Source organism: Vigna angularis, chromosome 11, assembly GCF_016808095.1.
Source record: "Vigna angularis cultivar LongXiaoDou No.4 chromosome 11, ASM1680809v1, whole genome shotgun sequence".
Taxonomy (NCBI): domain Eukaryota; kingdom Viridiplantae; phylum Streptophyta; class Magnoliopsida; order Fabales; family Fabaceae; genus Vigna; species Vigna angularis.
In genome coordinates, this window is record NC_068980.1 from 27,142,106 (window position 1) to 27,161,947 (window position 19,842).

Below are 19,842 nucleotides of genomic sequence, written 5' to 3' on the forward strand. Positions count from 1 at the left end.
CACGCTTATTGTATGCTCTACTGCCTCCAACGTGTAGTGTGCTTCTTGTTCCAGAATGGAATGCACCGTGTCCAGCTCTACATCACGTGTACACCACTTCTTGCTTTCTTCTGTTTTCTCTTCGGCTAGAGTGCTACATTCCCTTCTTCCGTGGGCCTCATTGCCTTGGTGCGGGATGTGTGATCTTGTGTTGGACCGTGGCTTTACTAAGCTGGACAAGCATCAGCTGTTTGGACCGAGTGCACCCTCCCAGCTCAAGTGAATTAGTAGCTTCTTCCTTAAATTGCCAAAGCCCAATTGTCCAATGTCAACCGTGGCAGCTGCGTGTGTTTCTTTCCAGTCAGTCTGCTACAGTTTGAATGTAATAATGCACTTTTGTTTCTCCAACAATTGGAATAAAATGTGAATTAGTGTGCTACAGTTCTACACTTTTAATGATTCCATGTGATAACCCATGTGTCATGTCTCCATAGTATCAATCACCACACATTTAATTCATCCAATAAATACTATTAACAAACCACCTCCATCATACATAAACAACATTCCACCGTCATCGAACAAGTCATATTTTTACAGCTTACAAACAACATATCATACATAACCAAAATCATCCACAAACAACATCATGCACGTATTCAACATTCATTCCACTGAAATAAAAAAAAAAAAACTAACCTTGAGTGAACACGAGGTGTGGCGGTTGGAACAGAGACGATTGCCTACGGTGTGGGTGGGACTGACAACCCGGAAAACCCCTCTTTTTCGTCCACCGTACAGTCGCCACTCCGGCGGCACTCCGGCGGTGAATGCAAAGGTCCGGCACAGGGAGGGAAGCAGGTGGGACGAAGCGAGACTCAGAACGCGCACCTAGTTCGCTGGGCCGGAGGGAAGACGACGCCGTCTTCGGTTCGTTCGCCAACGTCGGAGCTGCGGCGACCGTGAATCGGAACCGGCTGGAGGAGTTGAGGACCTCCGACGGCCTTCAACGTTGTCCGGCGGCACTCCGGCAAGCAATCCGTCGGACCTCTCTCTCTCGAACTCCCTTTCTCCAACTCTCTCGGGCTCTCTCTAGGTTAGACTCTCTCTCTCAACCTTCACTTCTCTCTAAAATTGTTCAAAAATGAAATTCAAATTTCAAACGCCAAACAAAAACCCCTGACCGCTCCCTTTCCAAGTGATATTTCATTTTCATTTTAATTTTTGAAACGCACACCCCAAACTGCCCGTGCCCGTCCTCGCCACGTCAGCGTTGAAGCAGGTTTCATCAGAAATTCTCAGACTGCAGCAGCTTTTTCCAACCAAAATGTGGGCCGCTCAAACGCTGACACGTGTGCTGTGTCCAAATGTTGTCAAATTTGGTTGTTCGAGTATCATTTTCCTAATACTAATACATGTTTAAGGATCAAAATGATACTAAGGATTTAAAAGTTTAGATGAAACAACTAGAAATTTAAGGAACTTGTTTGATGTAACAACGCATTATACTTTTCGGGGCTGATGTGATAGAGTGTCACACTTTCATATGCTTGAGTCGAGCTCTAGACTCATTTTCTTAGGGGAATTGAAACAACAAATTAATAGGAGAGGCATAGTTTTCTTAGCTTTCTCCTAATCATGAAAATCAATGCTCTATTCTTAATGTGCTCTCATTTTAGTTTTACACCATTTGATGGTAACATGAATATATTTTTGAGTATTTCCCGTCAATTTTGCAGAAGATCAAACTGGAGCCCGACAAAACTCAGAAGATGGAAACAAATTTCAATCACCTAGTGACAATGGTTTGATAAAATTATGTCCAACAGCTATTACTGAGTAAAATTATTTTACTCACGAGTGCTCAACGTTTATACTAAATTTCAGGAGCACTGACCGAAATATCTCGAGAGGCTGTTGGAAAGCTTCTACGCCGTGCTAATAAAGTTGGCACTTCCCGGAAAAAAAAGACAGTTGGTCCCTCTGATTTGTTATTTTTACTTATCGTAATTTGTGCTGTGTAATGCTTTTAGTGATTTAATTTTGTGATTTGACTTTATTCTTAGGCGTTTTTACGTTTAAATCATATTATGAGTGTCTAAATTCTTAAAGCAGCATGTTATTCTTCTGATATTCTTATAGGCTGAGTTTGAGCCTGAACAAAATGGAACCCAAGTCTTGGATCCAGTGCTTCAACCAAAAACTTCAGAGGTTGGACATTGTAGTAGAAATCCCTTGGGAAATGCTTCTGCTGGAGAGAAATGTAGTAGTTCAGGTCAGGACCACTTGGATAACAAGGAAGAGCTGGATGACTCCGATTGGGAAGATGGTGTAATTGCCAGTGATGATCATCCTGTAACAATTGAATTGAATATGACCCCACATTCAACTGTACAGAAACAAGTCCGACGAGCTTCTGCCGAGGATAAGGTCAATTGCTATAACACTGAACTTGGCTTGGCTTTAATATGAAAATAACATTTAGCTATTTGGTAAAAGTAATATGTAAAATTCTTCAGGAGTTGGCTGAACTTGTACACAAGGTTCATTTGCTTTGTTTACTCGCACGAGGAAGATTAATAGACAATGCTTGTGATGATCCTCTTATTCAGGTTGACCATTGTTAATTTTTAATATTTTGAATGGATAAAAACTTTATATTACCATTTCCTTTATATGCTACATCTGTGTTATCAAGCTTTTGCCTCCTTAGCACCACTTGTTTGTGGTAATCCATAACTCAACTACTGTATCAGATATTACTCTTTTTGTTATATTTTTTAAAACAGTTGTTAATATAGGATTTCGTTACAACGTGTTCATTATATGTATATGTTAAGCTACTTCGTCAATTTTGATTGAGTTTACTTGTTCCTAATTCTATTTTATAATGTTTGATGGATATTTAGTTTGGAGAACATTTTTCTAAGCTGTCATCTGAAGCTGCAAAAGAAATATGATGCTTGGCTGGCCACAATAAAGGCTAATCTAAAAGTGAAACAATTTAAAACTTGTTCTCTCTCCAAAATTGTTTGTCAAGTTGTGCATTTCTTGATAATGGCAGGCTTCTCTGCTTTCTCTACTTCCAGCATACTTGCTCCAGCTATCAAATGTTGAAAAACTCACTTCAAAAGCTCTATATCCTTTAATATCATGGGTAGGGTTTAATTTAATTAGGATATATACTATTTGGTTACATTTAATGTGCTGTTTTATGTAAATCCATGCTATATCACTTGTTATATCTTGTTTGATTCCTTGTGTGAAACACATGCAGTTCCACAATAATTTCCATGTTAAAAACTGTACGAGTCGAGAAACTTCACCATGCTTTGGTTTGGCATCAGCTTTAGAATTACATGAGGGCAGTCCTGAAGAGGTACATCTACTTTTATTATGGCCTTTTTTAAGATGTCTCAAACTGCATAGGAATATGGCTAGATACTGCTTATAGGACTTGTGCAGTCCTGCTCTCCCAATGTAGTATTTTGGGAGCGAGTTATGCTTAGTTGTGTTGTTCTCTAATATGGTATGTAAGCCTCTTTGATATCAATGTTGGGCTATCTGTAGATGTTCAGCTCCGCAAAATTTAGGCTCTAGATGTCCAATCTTGAGGGGTTGTGTGCTTAAGATAACCCATATTGATTAAGAATATGGTCTATACATTTTATAAGGCTTCGATAATGCTTGTTCCTTGAGCCGGCTTTTGGATGCAAGTTTGGCCCGGTTCATTTTTAATAGCATTTTTGTTAATATGCTTCAAAGATTTTGAGTTTGTCTTTTAATAAAGCTTACATTCTCTGTCATATGATTACCCAGGCATATAACAAATGCTCTAGTTCTAAGGTCGGAACTTGAAAGTGCAGGATATGTTACTACTAATTCTTTCATTACTTGAAAAAAGGATCTGATGATGGTCTTCATCTGATTATTATTCACTAACCTAAATCAGTAGTAAAATAAAGTTTCTTGAGAGTGACTGGGTTGATTCTGTTATCTTGTATACTTTATATAATTGCTTAGTGCCTTGCAGAACATTTACAAGGGCAAGTATTTTTTTTTTTTAAATTGCAGATTGCAGCATTATCAGTGGCTCTATTAAGAGCTTTAAATCTTACAGCCAGGTATTAAAGCACATAACAGAATATCTTTCTATCTTTCTTGAATTACTTTTCATATTGCTGATTGGAAAATTGTGTACATTAAATACTTTAAGTGCAACTTTAAGCTAGTATTTTCTATTTGATAGAGAAACACCCTGATATTACATATTTATATTCTTGGTTTCCAACTGCTGAAGCATTCCCTAATTTATGAATCATCCACTCCAAAATGCTTTCATATCTTTAACCACTTGCAGGATCGTACTTTCTATTATTTGAGCTGGGAATGGTAATATACAAACAGTGACAGTGCATGTAATGAATCTAGAAAAGGAATGATAACAATGATAACGTAGCAATTACTCTATTTTGACCTTCATGGTATAGAATGAAGTTCTGATTCCAGATGTCATGGCAAGTCAGAAGTGTGACTTTAAATAATTGGTAATAAAATATGTAAAACAAAAGTTAGTGGATCAATACTATTGCCATGAACAAGTGTCAGTAACGAAATTTATTCAATTTTTGTGATTCATGGACTTCTGAGGATATCTGCTGTTAAATTTATGAAATGCATATTTCAGGTTTGTGTCCATTTTGGATGTTTCTCCTCTTAAACCGTTTCAAGTTGCAAGTGGATCTAGTTGTGGGATATTTAAAACTTCTACACCAATGATATCTAAGCGAAAATTGGATTTTAAATCACCTCAAGAATCATTATCTTGTCGTGAGGGAGAGAATGTTTGTGAAAGTTCTCTTGCCCCTTCGCAGAAAAGTAAGAAATGTCGTGTGACAAAGCACATGGATCAGTCTAGAGATCTTCCTATTTTTGAAGTAAGAAATGATAGTGTTGCAAACTTGAAAGCTTCTGAGACACAAGATAGTAACCTGGAATCGTGTCTCACTGACAAATCTCGTAAATCAAAGAGGAAAGGAGATCTTGAATTTGATATGCAGTTGGAAATGGCTCTTTCTGCTACAGCCGTTGAATCTAAGGAGAGTAAAAACAAGTCAGCTGCAAATCCTGAGTCTTTGTGTTTTTCTTGTCCATCCAAAAGAGTGAAAAGGGTTACCGGTGAAGAATCTTCAACCTCCTCTCAAGTAATTTCTACAGCAATTGGATCAATGAAAGTAGGATCTCCTCTGTATTGGGCAGAAGTATATTGCAGTGAAGAAAATTTGACAGGAAAGTGGGTGCATGTTGATGCTGTGAATTTGATTATTGATGGAGAGGACAAGGTTGAGGCCATGGTGGCTGCATGCAAAACATCTTTGAGATATGTTGTTGCCTTTGCTGGGCAAGGGGTCAAAGATGTGACCCACAGGTTTGATATTTTCTCTATATGTGTTAAGTATGATAAAGTGAAGTTTTTTGAACTTTTATATTATTGCCTAACTTGCTTTGTTATTTGTTTTTGGGAATTTCAAATATTCTTAGAAATTAAGAATGAATTATTTATGTTTCTTGGAGATCAAACAGAAATTCTCTCTCAATACTTCTTGGAAACTAACTGAAGGACAATAGATGACAAGTTTTGCAGTGAATAAGCACTGTAGGATCAGTTATAGTAACATAGATTGTAATATACTATTTTTTATTAACTCTCACTCAAGTGAGAGGAATACATGGGGAAATCCTGTTCACTAAAATATCCATGTTCTCACTGAATACTTCTTGGATACTAACAGAAGGACAATAGATGACAAGTTTTGCAGGAATAAGCACCGTAGGATCAGTTATAGTAACTGAGATTATAACACACTATAATTATTTTAACTTTCATTCAAGTGAGAGGAATACGTGGGAAATCCTGTTCACTAAAATATCCATGTTTACTTTGGTCACATACACAATGATACGAAAAAACAAAATACTTCCTTAGACATTGGAGGGATTAGTTTAAGGCTAATAACTTGAGCTGCTGAATGGGTTTCTAAATTAGGAAAGGAAACATGGTGTGAAGACACAAGTGAATGCCTTTTTATAATTTTACCTTGATAGAGTAAAAATTTTGAGGGAACAGGTGGGAAATCTGGGGGCCAAAATGAGACTTTTTTTAAAGCCTAATCTAACTCAAATCAATTAACTCATTTGCTATGCATTAAATAAAATTTATACAGAACATCATAAAAAATAGTTTCAATTTTGAGTGTTGTGCGGCACTGGTAAAGTAGATCAGAAGATTTATTCTCGTTTATATTTGAAAATATACTACAAAGAATTCTTGAAATTACTATTCCAATGTAAATGTCCAAAAGCTCTCCATAAAGGCTTTCTTTAAGGTTTAGATAGAAGATAAGTATTAACTTTTAAAATCAGGGAATGTAATTAACTTCCAAGAATTCAGTGGAGTTACATGGCAGATACAATACCATGGAAAACAAGTTGGGTGATGCGCCCAGAGTTTAATTGTCAATTTCAACTGTTTGATGCAAATATTTCTCAACAAATTGTAGTATAATTGGCTGATTTGAATCAGTCTCTAAAAAATCATCCAAATATGATGACCATAATTAAAGTTTATTTAGTGCTCAACCACACCACCCAACTGTTTTGTTAACAGTGAAACCTGATTCAGAGGGTTGGGGCCGTGATTGCTGAGGAGGTCTAGGCTCTCTTGGTTTAGCAGGATCAACAAATATAACCCATCCATCCAAAAATTTAGCATTCATTCCTTCTCTAGCCTTTTCAGCTTCTTCTATGGTTGTATAAGTTACAAAGGCAAATCCCTTTGATCTTCCAGAGGCTCTATCAGTTATCACCTTAGCTGGATAATGAAAATTCAAAATGAACTCAAGATCAAGCAAAACATGTTATGGTAAGAGGGAAAAAACTTATGATTACCTTCCACCAGCTGCCCGAATGAAGAAAATGCTTCCTTAAGTTTTTCATCTGTTGTCAATCTAGAGAGACCTGTCCGTATGCATAGTATTCACATTCATAAATGTTAAATGCAGAATCATATAACTATCGCACGTTAGATGAATATATTGAAATTTTTTAACCAGCAAAAGGATTCGAAAAATAATTTACATGCATGCATCGGTTATTGTAATACACGTCTTCATACATTATACATAATATAATACACCTAAAGATTTCATACATCAAATGGGGCCAAAAGGTATAATATAACTTAATTGAAGTTCATATCAAATAGACCAGAAAACTGGTCCATTCAAGGTTCACGGAAGTGTCCATGAGACAGAAATAAAAGTGTAACCTTTACAAGGAAAATCTTGACTGCTGGAATCCAACAAGGTTTTCTAAGGAAATTATCCTAAATAAGAGCTATAGTTTATCTCTTGTTTAAACTTGCGTTGCTTGGAACAGAAATTTATGATGCAACAAAGATATATAATTAAACCAAATTAGATCTGCAGATTGGATTTGAACTATCGAGTTCCATAGATTCTCTTTTCTTTTACTGCAGAAGAAAACAATTTTGACTAATTATTTTTAGTTTTATAATGTTCTAATCCACATTCATCACTAGACCACTGCTTTTTTTTAATAAAAAGAGGAGCATGTTCGAAGGAAAGAATGAAGACAGAGGAGGATATACAATTCCTTTAGTCAGACAAGAAGGCAAATAAAAACAAACAACACAGGCGTGATTTATAGGGCAAGATTTCCACCAAGAAGAAACCTACAAAAAGATACATATATGGAAAAACAAAGAGACACCACGAAATGGATATTGTGACAAAGAAACTACCCCAGGAATTTCACTTAAAATAACAGACTGTACAAATAATCTTAACTTGTTGCCCTCCTTAATCAAAAGAAAGCTTCTAGGTTTGTGGACACACCAATGACCCACTTGTGACAGTGAATAACTACTCCAAATGTGACTAATTTTTGGCAAAGTTAAAAATATGTTGTGTGTGTTCCTGCCTCGGGATATTTGTATCCATATGCACACCTTAGAGGTGATTCTAAAGTTTGAAAAGAGGTACTTGTACAACAAACCCCATTCAATATCTAGGTTCCCATACCACAGAACCAAGAGAAAACAACAGTTAAATGAATTATGCTCAGCAGAATATGTCTTAACAAAGGGATCCAACCCCTCAAAAGTGCAGCTAAAGATCAATCAAAGTGTATAAAATAGTCAAGCTAGCTACAATCCCCAAAGTGCACTTCCCAAGTTTTAGAGGGACTAGACGTTTTTCTAAAGAGGGTGTTCTTCTCTTTTACTTAGGCATAACTTATGTTTAAACAAACAGAGTCATTCTGAGAAATCCCCCATGAATGGATTGCAATTCGACAAAACATAAAACTAGGGCAAGTGAAAATCATAAGTTGGATTTTAATATCATGTAAAAGCATGTTAAAATGGGTGAGATGAATTTGCAACGCTAGTTTGAAAACAAACCTAGTAGGAGAAACAAATTATTACCCACACAACAGTTTATTGAACAACATAACACATTGCAACTATATATATATATATATATATATATATATATATATATATATATATATATATAGTAACAATGGAATAAGAGAAGACCGATTAGCATCCATAACTAACCAATTGATTTAATCAATTGAAGAGGCAAATAGAAGAGGGGTATTTGGAAAACGAAAAGGAGTAAAGAAGAGATAGTAGCTCACCGCTGACGAAAAGTTTGGGGGAGGTGAGAGTTGAGGCTAAACGAATGGAAGCATGGTGCGAATGAAGAAGTGGGGATTGGCGAAGTAGACGCTGAAGTCCAGACATAAAAGCCATCTGAAAACAAAATCAAGCAAAGAGTGAAGTTGTGTTGGAGAATCCTTAAACCCTTGTTTTCTGACACTCCCAACAGAACCCCTAAACCCCAAAACAATAATAATGTTATATATCCTTAGATCTCATCAATGTTCCTGTGTTAGACCTTTTATTGGTTGGAAAGAATTTTACTCTGAGTTGTAAGCATGGGCCTTTACTGGATTGTGTTGGGCCTATCTCAGTCCACTTTTGTTTACTAGAAGATCACTTTTTACTGCACCTATTTTTTCCTGCAACTTCTCAATTATGTAATTCCACTTTTACCCTTATGAATATATAATATAATTATATTCCGGCTAGACCACATTCCGGCTACCAGCATGGTATTCACACGAGATCCGACAGTAAGTCCCCACGCCGACACCTTGTCGGTCCGAGACGGTTCAATATAATTTCATTTACAAAACCAATAGCTTCTGGTAAATTATCAGCAATGAAAAAGCCATAAACTAGACTATTAATTGTAAATCAAAAGATTATGAAAAATTCCCTTAGAAATCTGTTATGTAGTAAGATATTTTATCTTAAATATTATATTTATCACATAAAATATCTAAGATATTTATAAAGCCACTAACCACATTTTTAGGTAAGGTGGTTATTTCTTATTTTGCTTATAAATACAGTAACAGGGCCAAGGTCCAGGTACGTTCTCTTTATGCTCTAGAGACCTTAAATATTATTTCAGAGCAGTATCCAATTACTCTCTTGAGAGCTGAAGCTCCATAACTCACATCTGACTTGAGCGTCGGAGTATTTGCAGGTACCTCCCCTCCTTTGGCGAGTAGGAACAACAATAATTGGAAAAGAGCAAGCGTCCCAGACAGCTAGGAGCAACAAAGACACACCGGAAAATATCTACACCGAAACATTTTGACGCCCACCGTGGAGCCGAGTGCCAACCCAAAGAAGCCACAAGAGGAGCCTCGGCCTTGACGAATCCCTTCTTCAGATAAAGCTACTGCCGCATCACTGCCAGGAATCTCCTCCGCGAGCCATTGACGCCACCGCGAGCACCTCTGCGAAATCGCGCCATTGAGCACCTCCGCTAAATCACACCCTTTGCGGGAGAGAAAACTTCTTTCACTGCCTCTTTTAATCTCGACGCCGTCACCCCAGTTTTCCCTTCCATTTGGAGGAAACAACAATGTCCCAATCCAATTATTCAAGAACGGGTTGAAGACTGGTGCAGGGACTGTGACGCATCGGAACTGTATCTGGCTTCACCGTCTCCTTTGTCGGTAAACGTGGGAAATCTTCGTCGGAGAGGGCTGCCGCCTTCATCATCGCCGCTGCGAAGATCAAAACCACAATTCCAATCAATGAAAACCCAATTACAACAGAAATCCCTAATTTTCCAATTTCCACAAAATCCCAAACCCCAAAATCGGAGAACAGCAGGAACCCTAAACCCAAAGCTCAACGGCGCCGCCACTTTTTCAAATCACTGCGTCGCTGCCCTCGCCACCTTCACGCATTCAAAATGGCGAACTCTTCGCATAGGAATCGAAACCCCAAGGATCAGAATCGAGATTGAGAACCGAAAACCCTAAATTCCCAAACTCGGAGACAAGCCATTTCGGCGCCTCCAAGAAAACCGCGTGTCGGACCCATTCTCCACGTCTTCCGCAAAAATCGCGCCATCCACGTCTCGTTCGGTTCCGAAAACAATCGCGTCATCCACGTCTTGCGCACGTCCAGCCTCGCGTACGTCAATGATGTTCGTCCTGAAACGTCCCAAACTTAGCCTCGCGTACGTCAATGACGTTCGTCCGGAAGCGTCCCAAGCTCAATCTCGCGTACGTCAATGACGTTCGTGCGGAAGCGTCCCAATCTCAATATCGCGTACGTCAATGACGTTCGTCCTTAAACGTCCCCCACTCGGCCACACGTACGTCAATGACGTTCGTCCTGAAACGTCCCAAATACAGCCTCGCGTACGTCAACGACGCTCGTCCTGAAACGTCCCAAATTCAGCCCCTCGTACGGCATCAACGTTCGGCCATTGCATTCCTCTGACGTTCGGCCTAGAGCGTTCGTCATTTGGTTCAGCGAGCGTTCGCAAAGCGCTCGTCAATTCGTGTGTACGAGCGTCCACACTGCTCGACCGCTCGTCAATTCTCATGTACGAGCGTTCCAACCCCACTCAACAATCCTTGTTAACGAGCGTTCAAATACCGCTCGAATATCTATTTCAGCGAACGTTCAAATACCGCTCGACAAGCCATGTGACAAGCATTCACGTGTCGAGCGTCCAAACCGCCCTCACGCCAACGACGTTCGTTCTGTTAGGGCCAATCGTTCGGCCATTAGATTGTCGAGCGTTCGTCTCTTCGCTCATCATCGACATTCGGTCCCTAGCGCTCGACCTCACGTGCTACTCAACCGCTCGACCTCGCCTTCTGTATCCGAACGCTCGACACTCAATGTGGACGAGCGTTCAAACATCAGCCGCTCGTCCTCGTCTTTGTATCCGAACGCTCGACACTCATTGTGGACGAGCGTTCAAACAAAAGCCGCTCGTCCGCGTCTTTATATCCGAACGCTCGACACTCAATGTGGACGAGCGTTCAATAAGCAGACCGTTCGTCCTCACCCTTCGGAACGAACGCTCGACACTCAATGTGGACGAGCGTTCAAACATCAGCCGCTCGTCCTCGTTTTTGTATCCGAACGCTCGACACTCAATGTGGACGAGCGTTCAAACAGCAGCCGCTCGTCCTCGTCTTTGTATCCGAACGCTCGACACTCATTGTGGACGAGCGTTCAAGCAGCAGACCGTTCGTCCTCACCCTTCGGAAACGAACGCTCGACATTCAATGTGGACGAGCGTTCAAACATCAGCCGTTCGTCCTCGCCCGACTCGAACGCTCGACAACGACGGTCGACGAGCGTTTTAAGCAATCAGCCGTTCGTCCTAGCCCTATGGACTCAAACGCTCGACACTCAATGTGGACGAGCGTTCAAACAGTAGATCGTCCGTCCTCGTCATTCGGATCCGAACGCCTGACAATTCCTGTGGACGAGCGTTCATGCAATCAGTCGTTCGTCCTCGCTCTTTGGACTCTATCGCTCGACAACGCCTTTGGACGAGCGTTCAAGAAATCAGTCGTTCATCCTCGATTCGAACGCTCAACAATCCCTGTGGACGAGCGTTCAAAAAATCAGTCGTTCGTCCTCGCCCTTTGTATTCGAGCGCTCGACAATCCCGATGTACGAGCGTTCAAGCCGTCGGTCGTTCGGCCTTAAAGGTGTTCGACCTTTGATTTCAACCGCTCGACAATCTCTGTACGAGCGTTCTAGCAGTCGACCGTTCGGCCTCCTTTTGGTTTCAACCCCTCGACAATTCCTGTGTACGAGCGTTCAAGTATTGCATTCAAGTATTCGGCCGTTCATCCCAACAACGTTCGTTCTCTTGGGATATATCGTTCGGTCATTAGATCTCATTGACGCTCGGCTTGGAGCGTTCGTCGCTTCGCTCAACATCGATGCCAAACAGTCGGCCGTTCGGTCATTCGGACTCACTGGCGTTCGGGCACCAGGTTTGCAACTAGACCAAACGGTCTCACCTATATGCTTAATATTATTTCTTACAGTGCAGATAAGCATATCTTGTACATAAAAGCGGACACCTCAAAGCCGTTCATCCTGAAGCACTCCTAGACCTGGTAGATGTTCGCCCTAGAACACCCAGGCGCATTGAACAAAGGGACACACTCCCGCTGGTAGATGTTCGCCCTAGAACACCCAGACCATCAAACCTAGGGGACCATCCTCTAGCCTAGCTTATGTTCGCCCTAGAACATAAAATTTTCAAAGATTCTGTCGTTCGACATCGAAAGCGTTCGTCATTCGGCCTCAACGCTCGACCATCAATGTGAACGAATGCTCACAAAGTCGGCCGTTCGGCCTTAAAGGTGCTCGACCTTTGATTTCAACCGCTCGACAATCCATCCGGACGAGCGTTCAACATTCGGCCGTTCGGCCTCAAAGATGTTCGACCTTTGATTTCAACCGCTCGACAATCCATCCGGACGAGCGTTCAACATTCGGCCGTTCGGCCTCAAAGATGTTCGACCTTTGATTTCAACCGCTCGACAATCCATCCGGACGAGCGTTCAACATTCGGCCGTTCGGCCTCAAAGATGTTTGACCTTTGCTTACGAGCGCTCTAGCAGTCGACCGTTCGGCCTCCTTTTGATTTCAACCGCTCGACAATTCCTGTGTACGAGCGTTCAAGTATTGCATTCAAGTATTCGGCCGTTCGACGCCATTAATGTTGTCCATTCGGCCTCATTGACGTTCGTCCGCTTGGCTTCAATCATTCGGCCTCACATGCCACTCGACCTCTACCGTCCGTGGCCTCAAGCATTCAGCTTCTGTGACCTTCGGCTATACAGCCTCTACTGCTCGGTCCTCCTTGGTTCACGCTCTCTAATACAACGAATACAACCTCCATCAAACTCATAAGTCCTATAGTTACCACGTTCGTAAAACGGAACGGTTAACTAGGACTTGGGGGGCATGTTATGTAGTAAGATATTTTATCTTAAATATTATATTTATCACATAAAATATCTAAGATATTTATAAAGCCACTAACCACATTTTTAGGTAAGGTGGTTATTTCTTATTTTGCTTATAAATACAGTAATAGGGCCAAGGTCCAGGTACGTTCTCTTTATGCTCTAGAGACCTTAAATATTATTTCAGAGCAGTATCCAATTACTCTCTTGAGAGCTAAAGCTCCATAACTCACATCTGACTTGAGCGTCGGAGTATCTTTGCAGGTACCTCCCCTCCTTTGGCGAGTAGGAACAACAATAATTGGAAAAGAGCAAGCGTCCCAGACAGCCAGGAGCAACAAAGACACACCGGAAAATATCTACACCGAAACAAAATCATTTCAGAATAGAAACCATAACTCTCGTTGGGCTGTACATTACCACGTCAGGCTTAGTTGACAACTCCTCATGAGAGTGGAGTAAGTAATTCCGTTGACCTTTCTTGAACTAATACAAGAATCATTTATCTGAATTAGGAAAAGAAAGCCCTTACCTTAACACTCAGGCTTTGTTTACTTGAATGAATTTAGGGGAGAATGATTGAATGGATTTGAGAGGATTTGAAGATAAATTTTTTATTGTTTATCTAAGTGGATTTTGGATTTAGTGTAGAATTTGATTAATGTGACAGATTAAAAAAATTTACTTCCAAATCCATTCTCACTTATCTCCAAAATTAACTCAAATAAACAACAACAAATTTACTTTTAAATTCTCTTAAATCCATTAAATCACTATCTCCCAAATCCATTCAAGTGAACAAGGGTTAAGTGAAGATTTCAGAATAACAAATTCAGGCTAATTCCCTCCATCTTCATCTGCTTAGAAAGAGGAAAAGGAATCCAAGACAACGTGGAGATGTGAGCGTCATGGAAAGGGGACTGTGTTAAAGGATTTGGCATAAAAGAAGAAAACTTGGGAATGCAACAACAGAGACAAACCCTAGCCGCACATTATTAGTCACGGGAGTTTCACCTTACACCTCTAATCATCTCCAAAAATTACAATTTTAACTTTATGATATTTTATATGTATCTCAATTTTTTTTTAAAATTTCATTTTGAATGTTTTATTTGTACCTCCAACCTCATCCTACACTTTTTATATTTTATCAATTTTTTTTAACCTTAATAAATATTATTTTAACTTTTCTTTATTAAAGTAATCATACACCTCTTTAACATTGCATACCTCTAACAAATTTTTAAAACTTTAATTTTTATTTATAATTTAATAACTATTTAATTTAATTTAAAAATATAATATAATTTAGTATTTTTCATATTTTAATAATTATTAAAATATAATTTGTATTATTATAATAATTATATTAAAAAAATTAAAATTAAAATAATTAAAATAAAAGTAATAAAAATAAAAATAGAAAATCAAAAATAATAATATAAAATCTGATTCAATATATATAAAAATATTAAATTATATTAAAATAATAAATTAAATTAAATTATTATTAAATTTTAAATTTGGGAATGAAAGTGGATGAAACGTTTCTCGTGCAGTTCATTTTGAACTCGCTACCATTTGAGTATGGTCCATTTCAGATGAACTATAACACCTTAAAAGACAAATGGAATGTGCATGAATTGCACAGTATGTTAGTTCAAGAAGAGACCAGACTTAAGAACTTAAGAAGCCACTCTGTTCATTATCTAAAGAATCAAGGAGCTGGAAAGAAATTTAAGAAACATGTAAAGGGTAAAGGACCATTAAAGATTGACGAGTCCTCAACCAAAATCCAGAAGAAAAATGATAAATGTCATTTCTGCAAGAAGTCTGGACATTTTCAGAAAGACTGCTTAAAGCGTAAAGCTTGGTTCGAAAAGAAAGGTAAGCATAATGCTTACGTATGTTTTGAATCAAACTTAACTGAAGTTCCCCATAATACTTGGTGGATTGATTCTGGATGTACGACTCATGTTTCTAATGTGATGCAGGGATTCCTTACAATCCGAACCATAAACCCAACTGAGAAGTTCGTCTTCATGGGAAATAGAGTGAAAGTTCCAGTGGAAGCTATTGGGACTTATCGATTAATTCTTGACACTGGATATCACTTAGACCTGATGGATACTTTTTATGTACCTAGTATCACTAGAAATTTGATTTCTTTGTCTAAGCTTGATGTTGCTGGATACTTTTTTAAATTTGGGAATGGTTGTTTCAGTTTGTTTAAGCGTGCCTGTATGATTGGATCTGGTACACTTTATGATGGTTTATATAAATTGAATTTGGATAATTTATATGCTGAAACTCTTATGACCTTGCATCACAATGTTAGCACTAAACGCAGTTTAGTGGATGAACGATCTGCTTATTTGTGGCATAAACGTTTGGGACATATTTCCAAAGAAAGGATGCAAAGATTAGTAAAGAATGAAATCCTTCCAGATTTAGATTTTACTGATCTAAATGTATGTGTGGATTGTATTAAAGGCAAACAAACAAAACACACAAAGAAAGGAGCCACAAGAAGTACACAGCTTCTTGAAATTATACACACTGATATATGTGGTCCGTTTGATGTGAATTCCTTCAATAAAGAGAAATACTTTCACCTTCATTGATGATTTTTCGCGTTATGGATATGTCTATCTACTGCATGAGAAATCTCAAGCAGTGAATGTCTTGGAAGTTTACGTAAATGAAGTAGAAAGACAATTAGACAGAAAGGTGAAAATTGTCAGGTCTGATAGAGGTGGTGAGTATTTTGGAAGATATGATGAAAGTGGGCAACATCCTGGTCCATTTGCTAAATTTCTTGAGAAACGTGGTATTTGTGCTCAATACACAATGCCAGGCACACCACAACAAAATGGTGTATCAGAAAGGCGTAATCGAACCTTAATGGATATGGTTAGGAGTATGTTAAGTAATTCATGTTTACCTGTATCGTTGTGGATGTATTCCTTAAAAACTGCCATGTATTTGTTAAACAGGGTTCCCAGTAAGGCTGTTCAAAAGACTCCTTTTGAGTTATGGACAAATAGGAAACCCAGTTTGAGACACCTGCATGTTTGGGGTTGTCAGGCAGAAATAAGAATTTATAATCCGCAAGAAAAGAAACTGGATGCAAGAACAATCAGTGGATATTTCATTGGTTATCCAGAAAAATCAAAAGGGTATATATTTTACTGTCCTAACCATAGTACAAGAATTGTTGAAACTGGAAATGCTCGGTTCATTGAAAATGGGGAAACTAGTGGGAGTGTAGATTCACGAAAGGTTGAAATTACAGAAGTTAGAGTACAAGTTCCTGTAATTGGTACCTCTTCTTCAAGAGTTGTTGTTCCTCATGTTGTAGAAACACACAACAATCAAGAAGAACAACGCATCAATACTCCCGTAATTAACAATGAACCAGTTGTAGAACAATCACAAGAAATAGTATTAAGAAGATCTCAAAGAGAAAGAAAGTCTGTTATTTCGAATGATTATGTGATTTATCTACAAGAGTCAGAAAACGACTTAAGTATTGATAACGATCCAGTTTCATTTTCAGAAGCCATTAATGGTGATAATTTTGATAAGTGGTTAAATGCTATGAAAGATGAGCTTAAATCGATGGTACAAAATGATGTATGGGATCTTGTGGAATTACCAGAAGGATGCAAGAGAGTTGGGTGTAAATGGGTCTTTAAGACTAAGCATGACTCTCATGGTAATATCGAACGCTACAAGGCCCGACTTGTTGCCAAAGGTTTTACTCAGAAAGATGGCATTGACTATAAGGAAACATTTTCACCTGTTTCTAAGAAAGATTCTTTCCGAATTATCATGGCATTAGTAGCTCATTATGATCTTGAGTTGCATCAAATGGATGTCAAAACTGCTTTTCTGAATGGGGATTTAGAAGAGGATGTCTATATGGATCAACCGGTAGGGTTCACTGAAAAAGGAAAGGAACACATGGTGTATAAACTAAAGAAATCAATATATGGACTTAAACAAGCTTCCCGACAATGGTATCTCAAGTTCAATGATACTATTATATCCTTTGGATTTAAGGAAAACACTGTTGATCGGTGTATATATCTAAAGGTCAGTGGGAGCAAGTTTATATTTTTGATTCTATATGTTGATGATATCTTGCTTACAAGTAATGACCTTGGTCTGTTAAGTGAGACTAAGAGATTTCTCTCTAACAACTTTGAAATGAAAGATATGAGTGAGGCATATTATGTGATAGGAATAGAAATATTCCGTGATAGATCACAAGGATTGTTAGGTTTGTCTCAGAAAGCATATATTAATAAAGTTTTAGAGAGATTTAAGATGGATAAATGTTCAACATCTCCCGTTCCAATACATAAAGGAGACAAGTTTAGTCTCATGCAATGTCCAAAGAAGGTTTAATCATTCACTAAGTCCCTATTTTCGCATGGAATCTCAATTTCGTCCCTTTCTTTCTGAAAATCTCAATTGGGTCCCAATTTTATGAAAATTGCAACAAATCGATCCTTTCCGTTAATTTGGCTGGACGGCGTTAAAAAAATTGATGAGTGAATGCTGAGATGACGAACGAGCGCTCGTCCAGCAGCGAACGAGCGCTCGTCCATCAGCGAACGAGCGCTCATCCAGCAGCGAACGAGCGCTCGTCCAGCAGCGAACGAACGCTCGTCCAGCAGCGAACGAGCGCTCGACCACCGAACGAACGGTCGTCCAGTGTGGAACGAACGGTTGTCCAGCAGTAAGAGGTCGACGAGCGTCCGTTCTCTGGTGGACAACCGTTCGTTCCACACTGGACGACCATTCGTTCGGTGGACGAGCGCTCGTTCGCTGCTGGACGAGCGCTCGTTCGTCATCTCAGCATTCACTCATCAATTTTTTTAACGCCGTTTGACACTATTTAACGGAAAGGATCGATTTGTTGCAATTTTCATAAAATTGGGACCCAATTGAGATTTTCAGAAAGAAAGGGACGAAATTGAGATTCCATGCGAAAATAGGGACTTAGTGAATGATTAAACCTCCAAAGAATGATTTGGAACGGAAACAGATGGAAAATATCCCTTATGCATCTGTTGTTGGGAGTTTGATGTATGCTCAAACATGTACAAGACCAGATATTAGTTTTGCAGTTGGTATGCTTGGTAGATATCAGAGTAATCCAGGAATGGATCATTGGAAAGCTGCAAAGAAAGTTTTAAGATACCTACAAGGAACAAAGAATCACATGCTTACTTATAAAAGATCTAATCATCTTGAAGTGATTGGATATACAGATTCAGACTTTGCTGGCTGTATAGATACAAGAAAATCTACATATGGTTATCTGTATCTTTTAGCCGGAGGAGCAATCTCATGGAAAAGTGCGAAGCAGTCCGTCATTGCTACATCCACTATGGAAGCTGAATTTGTGGCATGCTTTGAGGCCACTATTCAGGCTAATTGGTTGCGGAACTTTATTTCAGGACTTGGAATAGTTGACAGTATTGCCAAGCCGCTGAAAATTTATTGTGACAATTCCGCAGCAGTCTTCTTTTCTAAGAACGATAAGTATTCCAAAGGTGCTACATATGGAATTGAAATACTTTGTCGTTAAAGAAGAAATTCAGAAACATAAAGTGTCAATAGAACATATTAGCACTGATTTTATGATTTCTGACCCTTTAAAAAAAGGGTTACCGCCCAAATTATTTGTTGATCATGTAAAGAATATGGGCATTATGTCTACCATTGAAAGTTGAATGTTAATGTTATTAATGCTTATGTGACACTTGAGTTCTTTAATGTATAAGTTTCTGAAATTTGTATTTGTATTTTCTTCTATATGGTTAAGTATACAAATTATGATGAAGAAAAAGAAACAAATTATATTATTGTTATTAAAATGACATTATGTTTGAACCCATTATGTATTTAAGTTTTATGACGTCATATTAAAGAGAAAGAGATAATACAGTAGTACATGGAAGGAGACATATTGGTTGAATGATGTGCGACCGCCATGACTCTTATTATTTCTATATCTTTAATTATGAATAATGATGAAGCCAATTATGTAAAGTCCTCAAATGCACATTATGATTATTTATTAAATCACAGAATGTTATGACATCACAAGAGTCAAGTGGGAGAATGTTAGAATTACCTAACAATTAAGTGACTCATGTGAAAATAAATAAGGGTTAAAATGTGATTTAATATATTTGAGGGACTTAATGGCAATTACAACTTGATGGAAGTTGTATAAGAATGGAGAAGGGTTCTGTCCCTGATGCACACAATTTTTATGAAAGCAAGAAACTCTCTCTTCCATTAGAAAACCATCAAGAAAGTCTTGAGAGAATTAAGGTTGCATCAAGGGATAGATTGGGTAAGGAGTTGAAGATCTAGAGCAAGGAAATCAAGAACCAATTAGCATGGATCAAGGTTAGTAAAATTTCCTATCCTAATTAT

The 19,842-nt window shown here is 38.6% G+C and overlaps 2 protein-coding genes across 2 annotated transcripts; one reads left to right on the forward strand and one right to left on the reverse strand.

Annotated features, from left to right (window-relative positions):
• Window positions 1-809: 809 nt before the first annotated feature.
• Window positions 810-6,671, forward strand: LOC108323530 (DNA repair protein RAD4-like). Its single transcript, XM_052870253.1, has 9 exons — window positions 810-990; window positions 1,698-1,784; window positions 1,867-1,952; window positions 2,122-2,409; window positions 2,499-2,591; window positions 3,044-3,136; window positions 3,257-3,358; window positions 4,054-4,103; window positions 4,667-6,671. Exons 1-9 carry the CDS (start codon window positions 810-812, stop codon window positions 5,595-5,597), a joined length of 1,911 nt encoding a protein of 636 aa, XP_052726213.1. The 3' UTR covers window positions 5,598-6,671.
• On the reverse strand, window positions 6,243-8,959 carry LOC108333464 (organelle RRM domain-containing protein 2, mitochondrial). The gene is made up of 3 exons (XM_052870665.1): window positions 8,704-8,959; window positions 6,928-6,996; window positions 6,243-6,850 (listed from the first exon to the last, which is right to left on the reverse strand). The coding sequence occupies exons 1-3, from the start codon at window positions 8,816-8,818 to the stop codon at window positions 6,615-6,617; spliced, it is 420 nt and encodes a 139-aa protein (XP_052726625.1). The 5' UTR covers window positions 8,819-8,959; the 3' UTR covers window positions 6,243-6,614.
• Window positions 8,960-19,842: the final 10,883 nt, after the last annotated feature.